General features: G+C 38.0%; 1 protein-coding gene across 1 annotated transcript; it reads right to left on the bottom strand.

The window, feature by feature from the left end:
- Positions 1-6,933: 6,933 nt before the first annotated feature.
- On the bottom strand, positions 6,934-7,557 carry LOC149139993 (uncharacterized). The gene has a single exon (XM_089450871.1). The coding sequence runs from the start codon at positions 7,555-7,557 to the stop codon at positions 6,934-6,936; it is 624 nt and encodes a 207-aa protein (XP_089306997.1).
- Positions 7,558-7,966: the final 409 nt, after the last annotated feature.

Raw genomic sequence — 7,966 nt, 5'->3', positions numbered from 1 at the left:
AACAAAAGCCTGTTTTTCAACGCCTGAATAATTTAATTCATCCCCCTACAAATTGGAACTAAAGGAAGAAATTGACGCTTCGACTTTGTCATCATTGACCTTTGTAAATATAGCTGCATATGATGTCTCAGAAGAAAAGGTATATAAAACGAAATGATTAGAAAAATTCGGAGTTGCTAAAGAGGGAGCATTTATGATTACTTGTTTGATTAGATTAAAAGCTTCATTCTTGGTATGTCCCCATTTAAAAAAATATTTTTTCTTAATCATGGATTGGAGGGGTAAAACAATTCGTAAAAAGTCAGGGACAAATCTCTTGAAAAAAATTATCTGACCTAGGAAAGACTACATGGATTTTTTATTATGAGGCAAAGAGATTTTAGAAATTTCTTTTATCCTATCAGGATCAATGTGAATACTATCTTTAGATACAATAAATCCAAGAAGTTTTCCTTCACTCAAAGCAAAGAAAGATTTCTTAGGATTTAAAGAAATTCCATATCTCTAACAACATTCAAAGATTTGTTTTAAAATCTTTTAAATGATTACTGCACTTTTTTGAATACATAGTTATGTCATCTAAATAAATTACCACTGATTTATTCACCAAACATTTGAAATCTATATCCATGGCTCTCTGAAATGTTGCACTAGCATTGATTAATCCAAATGGCATCTTTTGGTAAGCATATGTTCCCCATTTGGTTCGAAATGTGGTCTTTAGCCGATCATCTGGATGTACGAAAATTTGATTATAACCTGAAAATCCATCTAGAAAAGACATTATCTCTAAGCCTGCAACTGATTGCAGTATTTGTTCCATAGGAGGCAATGGAAAGTTGTCCTTCTAACAATCTTTGTTGAGATTGCGAAAGTCTATACATATTTGAATATCACCATTCTTTTTCCTAACTGGGACAAGGTTAGAAACCCAGCTTGAATGTCTGATAGGAAAAATTATTTTGGCTGTGAGAAGCTATTCAATTCAGATTTGATCTGATTTTCTAAATTCGAGCGAATATTTCTCAAATTTTGTTGTACAAGCTTTTCATTAGATATCATGGGAATGGTATGTTGAATGATGGAAGTATCATATGTCTTAAGATCTTCATAGTTCCAAGAAAAAACATTTTTGTATTTCTTTAACAAATGAATAAAGGCTAGTCTTTCATTAGATGTAAGACCAAGTCCCAGATTAATATTTTGAGGTCTAAGGTCAGTTCCAAGATTAATTAATTCAAACCTCAAAGTTGAACTTTGAAGCTTTGAGTTAGTAGGTTTCTTGAATCTGTCCTTAAGATCATATAAATCTTCTAGCTTAACCACAGATTTAGGTAAGGAATTTCCAATTGTTTCCTGCTTAAGTTGGTTGTCATGCTGATCTTCATCTATTATTTGGTCATCATAAGAGCCATCAGATGTTAGAAAATTTATGATATCTAGATCATTATTAAAAATTTGCCAATTGGTGATGTTGTCATGAATAGAATGCCTAAAAATTAATTCTATAGAAAAGCGATCAGGACTCTAATCTCCTGGTGGAATGAGCTTGGATGCAACATTAGCAAAAAGATCGACACTTGCATTTTGAAGTCTTGAAATTGGGGAAATGTTGAATGTTGTAAAATGGGAGGTGAGGTCCTGGACTAGTGATTGATAATGTTTCAAATGTCCAGAGAGACAGTGTATAGTATTCCTCACCTGTTTAATTACAATTTTCGAATCTCCAAACAGTTGAAGATATTTGATATCAAGGCCGATGGATTTGTACAACCCTTGAACTAATGCTTCATATTCAACATTGTTATCTGTGCATTCAAATTCAAGTTTGCATGCTAACATAGTTTTTTCCTCTTTGGGGTAACCAATATGAAACCTGATCTAGCTCCATCGTTATATTTAGATCCATCAAAATATAATTTCCAAAATAAAGAATCAACTACATGTTTATATGCAAAATTGATACATTTAGAAGAATCTATTTGAGAATAGTTTTCGACTTGTGATATGACAAAATTTTTCAAAAAGGCTGAAGTATTTGCATTAAAATTTCCTAGAAATGATTCAACCAAATAATTTCCAATGATATTGCTACTATATGCAACGGGCTCATTCTCTCCCTCCAGTTTTGTGATGATATACTTTTGATGTTTCTCGCGGTTGACCCTAATTTGATTCGGCTCGCCATTATAAGGAAGCCACATATGGGACTAGCCTGTTGCGAAATAGCGATGAAGTTTTTTAGACCAGTATCTATTGAGGATTAAACCATAGAATTCAGGGATATTGGCCACAAGAACGTCAATCACTTGACATACTTTTGGGTTAGATGAGAGTCTAATAGTGACATGATTGAGTTCTCCTATGACTTTGACTTGAGATTGATCTAACTACACAATACGAACAACATATTTTTTGGGTTCCACATTCAATTTTGCACAAACATTTTTTGGTAAAATGTTGGATGAAGCTCTAGAATTTACTAAACAATTGTGCAAATACTTATTGAAAACCTCAAAAGTCAAAAGAAATGGAGGTGTGTGAGATTTAGATCTACCACCTATTAAAGCAATATCGGTTGAACTTATTTTGTCTAATGAAGTACTGGGAGGCATATCCATTTCTTAAGCAGCCAGAGAGATTACAACAACGGGAAGAGGAGAAGTGGGGACTAATTTTAGCTCTTTGAGCAATAGTTTCCATTGATGTTATAACTTGCTAAGCTCGTGGAATGTAATAGTATCTCTAGTCTTTTTCATGTCTTTGATGACGTTGTATTCCATCTCATCAGATACTAGCAGGGTTTTGGCTGAAGATGAAGAATTTGATTGAGGAGTAGTCGTTTGAGTGGATTTGGGAGAAGATTTCTTACCTATTTCTTTATCTTTGAGAGTTGGAGTTGATGATTTCTATTTTTGATTTGTTTGTGGCAAATCAACAATGCTCCTACTCCTGGTTGTGACAGGTAATGCTTCTTGTGATTCTAATTGTTGGGTTGTGTTATATTCTTTCCATGACTAGCCCACATAGTTAACTGGGGGTTAGAGGGGGGGTGGAACCCCCCTTCGTTGCGTTGATTGTGTAGCAGGGGGGGTTCACAGGGGGTTTGAGGCATACCCATAACCCCACTTTATGGGGTCCGGGGCAGCGCCCAGGAAAATTTTGGTTTTGGACCCTATGTTAGGTTGGGCGGACCCACCTATGGTTTTGTGCATGATTTTCGCACATGTTTTTGGATGCGATGCTTTTCGGTCCATGGTATTGGACGTGATGGTTTTCGGTCCATGGTATTGGATGCTTCGGCATGTATAAATATGTATTATAACATTGAAAGGAACATAATGAAAAATCAAGCTGGTAGTCCCGGTTTTGGGATCCAGGGGAAATCTCTATGTATATGTGTTTTATGTGTTATGCTCTCGCATTGTTTATTTTCTATGTTTTAGAATTCGTATGCAGGTAATTTTTGTACGGGGTTAAAACCTACATTTGGTATCAGAGCTGTTTTGGCTTCAAGGGGACGCCTTTGTTGCTGAGGGGTTTCGCTCAGGCCTGTGGTAGACCCTGTTTAATGGGAGATCTGCGAGATCGATTCTGGTGGTGAAAGAAGATGGTGAGTAGTGGAAAGATAGAGATCGAGAAATCTAATGGTTAGAGTTTTGAGTTGTGGAAACTAAAGATGGAGGATCTGTTGGTGGATAAAGATCAGTGGATCGCGGTAGATCCGAGTACTAAACCAATGGGAGTGTCTGATGAAGAATGGAAGAAGTTGGATCGGAAGGCAAAGAGCACAATATGATTGTGTGTCTCAGATTCAGTACTGCTGAATGTATCAGGGGAAGCTACGGTGAAGGCTTTGTGGGACAAGTTAGGGACTTTGTACCAATTTAAGTCTCTGGTGGATAAACTGTTCTTATGGAAAAAGTTGTATAACCTGAGGATGAAAGATGGAGACTCGGTGACAAGCATATGAACGCATTTAATACAGTGGTAAGTCAGTTAGCATCTGTTTTTATTAAAATTTCAGATGAAGATAAGTGCATCAGTTTATTGTGTTCTCTACCAGATTCATGGGATAGTCTAGTTATTGCAATAGGTAGCAATGCAACTGCCTTGCAGTTTGATGAAATAGTCTTAGCCTTGTTGACGGAGGAGATGAGACGAAAAAATATGGAGAACCAAAATGGTGATGCCTTGTCTGTATGAGGATGGTCCCAGAACAGAAACACAAATAAATCATCGAGTGGGAGATCTAAATCTCCAGGAAAACTTGTAAGGGTGGTGTGCTAGAAATGCGGAAAGGAAGGGCACTACAAAAGGCACTGTAGATCTCTGGCTACTGATAAAGGAAAGGGATCTGATGATGCTCCTTCTGCAGAGGCGAAAACCACCTCAGATGAAGGTGGGGATGTGTACTTGGCTTCTTCAAGTACACATGTAGATCATGAGGCATGGTTGATTGAATCAAGTGAATCCTTTCACTTCACTCGCCATAGAGAGTGGTTCTGCGAGTATGAGAAATATGATGGTGGTGATGTCTTCTTGGGGGATGACAAGAAGGTTAGAATCTTTGGTCACGGAAAAGTAAAGTTGAAGTTGCAAGGTGGAAGGGTTAGAACACTTCCGGGTGTTTTACATATTCCTGCTTTGGCTAGAAATCTGATTTCTATAAGCAAGCTGGATGATGCAGGTGTAAAGACAGTGTTTGAGAAAGATACCTGCAAGATGGTTCGGGGAGCATTGGTATTGATACGGGGAGTTCGGATTGGAACTCTGTATAAGCTGCAAGGTAGCACTGTTGTTGATGGGTGCAGCAATTCTGTGGTTCCTGAAAGTGGAGCAGAAAATCTAGTGGTCTCTGGAGAGAAGACCATGTTGTGGCATCAAAGGCTTAGACATATCAGAGAGAAGGGCCTTTGAATACTTCATGGTAAAGGTATGGTAGAAAGTCTGAGTAATAGCTCTCTGGATTTTGATTCCTGTGAAAATTGTGTATATGGGAAGTAGAATCGGGTGAGTTTCCCTTCTGGTGGTAAGAGGGAAAAACAGATATTAGAGCTTGTGCACAGTGATGTGTTTGGACCTGTGAAGGTTCCATCACTGGGTAAGTTTGTGTACTATGTATCATTTATAGATGACTTCTCAAGGAATACATGGATATATTTCCTAAAGAAGAAATCTGAAGTCTTTGACAGGTTTAAAGAATTTAAGGCTCTGGTGGAAAACCAGACAGAGAAGAAGATAAAGGTGTTGAGGTCAGATAACGGTGGAGAGTTTTGCAGCAAGGAATTTGAAGAATTCTGTAAGAAGTGTGGTATAGCACGACAGAAGACTACTCCATATACACCTCAGCAAAATGGAGTCGCAGAAAGAATGAACAAGATGTTGATGGAAAGGGCAAGAAGCATGCTTAGTGGTGCCGGGTTAGGACATGAATTCTGGGCAGAGGTGGTGGAGACAACATGTTACCTGGTCAACATATCACCTTCATCAGTGTTGGAGGATAAGACTCCAAAAGAGGTATGGACTAGTAAGAAACCCTCTCTTTCAAATTTGAGGGTATTTGGATGTGATGCATATGTACATGTCCCAAAGGAGAAACGAACCAAGTTGGATAGTAAATTTGAAAAGTGCATCTTTATTGAGTATAAGGATGGTTTAAAGGGTTATAAGCTTTGGAACCTAGCAACAAGGAAGGTTGTGTATGTTAGCACTTGAAATTTCACCTCAGGCTGAGAAAGGTAAACCTCAAGGCAACATCAAACCATTTAGCCTCGTAGCTAGCCCTACGGGGTAGGAGAAGGCTCTCTCTGGTCAATCTCGGTAGATCTGCAATGGGATGAGATGACCAACTAGGTAACACTGATATTAGGCTAGTAAACTGATTAAAAAGATTGATTTTGGGATTTTTTAATTAAATAACGGGGTTTTTCTGGGCTGCATGGGCAAAATCACAGCTTGAACAAAGAAATATAATGAACGACACAGGTTATCGACTGAGGCAAGGTAGGCAAGAAATTTAGCATCAAATCTAGATTTAAATGGGATGGCAAGACTGGTGAGGAGCTGACAAGGGCGTAGGAGATGAATCCTTGTCAAACAGAGGAAAACATTAAACATGAACAAACTTATAAGCAGAGCATGGCAGGCATGAATTCTTACCTAAACACTTCATTTGTTCAGTTAGAAATGATCATGTAGTGAAATGAAACATAACAGATTACATATGAAACAAGAGAAAAACTTATGCTAAATTATCATACCACAGGAATCTCAGAAGTCAGAGCTGTGTAATTTCATTAAATTCTCTGCCAAAAACTGTACATGGTAAGCTCTGTTCTCCACCAGCTCTCAGCACTCAGAACTCTCCCCTCTCTCTAACTTACAAATGAATTTTTTTTTTATAATAGATACATGCTGCTCAGGAAAAACCAATCGACCCCAAAACCTCTGCGCTGTTACAATTACAAAAATTAGAAATGGGCGTTTCATCTAAGCTAAACATAGAACAACCTTTCCCAAAATCCTCTGATGGCTTGACATATGGAGCGCTGATCCTTTTGAATCGGGACTGAGGATAAAAGTAGGCGAATTGACCCCGTTTTCTGCTGTGACAGATGTCTTAAAATGCTATGACACAGTTGAGCTCGGGGGCAAAAACAATTCATGTATTAAAAATACGATCTAAAATAAATGGGAAAAGACTGCTCTTTCTGTTTTGAGCTAAGTATTTATTTAGCCAAGTCATGATGTTGAATGCCTCTTCAGCGTCTTCGTCTTCCTCAAGAGAATCGGGATGATGAGCAAAACCATGGCCTTTATGATGTCACTGCAATGCCATAAATGGTCCCTGTCCAGATTTTATGCCGCATATTTTCCTTAGATGAAACGGACGCCTTAAATATTGCAACAACTGCCACGTTACTAATATCTTTAATTCATATGCAAACGGTTCATCTTCCCTTTGGCAAATTTTGAACTTCGAAAACATATGTCATTTGGCAATGGAATGATGGACTCTATTTTAAAAGGTTCACTCATTGATTTGATTTGAACTTCCAAATGAGGATGAAGTTTGTCAAGGCCGATTCCTTCAACATGACAGGTTATAATGGTTATTTCTGGTTGGTCAAAGACAACAAAATCCAAATCGTTGATATCTGTAAAGCAAACCTGTATGTCAACCAAACTTGGAGATGCCCGTTCAATTCTTGATTGGCTTCCAGAGTCTTCCTTCACTACAACTTTTATAGAATAGCTTGTGTTGGGTAGAAGGCCCCTAAGTCGATATTTCCCTGAACTGTCTGTTGTTGTTTCTTCATAATAACCTTTTGAGAGTGATCTTACCTCCAAAGAAATGCCTTCCCTGGACTGCCCTGAAAGCGACGTTACAGTTCCCAGAACACTGTAAGCAACGCGATGAGCAACAAATGTCACTTCTTTAACTTCTCCAGATTCTAGTTCTATCGCCGCAATGTATGCCAACGAACCAGAGAGTGATGCGAGCAAGAACCACAAATTTGTAGACTCTGAGCATGTGATCACAATAATAACCATGAATGCAGTGCCCAATTGTAACAAGCCACTGTAATGAGCTAGATATAAATGTGATCATCAATTCAGATCGCGTCCACGGAGATGGAGCAAGTGAGATACATAAAATATTGCCTCAGAATCATGGTAATGTGCAATCCAAGTTACACAAGCCACAAAAAATACGTCAAAATTATGGTGCGATCCATTTCTTTCGGCAATACGATCCACAAATTATAAGTCTAACCACTGAATTATTTAGACAAAGCGATGTGTAACCCACAAAGAAATGTATTCAGATCACTGTAATAGACTGCGAGCTTTAGAAAATATCACAGTCAACAAACATGAGCCTTAGAGAATACCAATTTGATACCCAAAATTTAGTCTAGTTCACCGAAAGAGAGGCTACCAGATCATAAATTCATCCAAT

The sequence above is a fragment of the Pinus tabuliformis genome, chromosome X, assembly GCF_031772625.1.
Source record: "Pinus tabuliformis cultivar Carrire ecotype Pingquan chromosome X, CPIR1, whole genome shotgun sequence".
Classification (NCBI taxonomy): domain Eukaryota; kingdom Viridiplantae; phylum Streptophyta; class Pinopsida; order Pinales; family Pinaceae; genus Pinus; species Pinus tabuliformis.
This window is presented reverse-complemented; position numbering and strand designations above follow the sequence as displayed.

Bases quoted from the DNA above. Each gene is read 5' to 3' on its own strand.
- LOC149139993 (XM_089450871.1), bottom strand. From the start codon at position 7,557: ATGGTTATTATTGTGATCACATGCTCAGAGTCTACAAATTTGTGGTTC.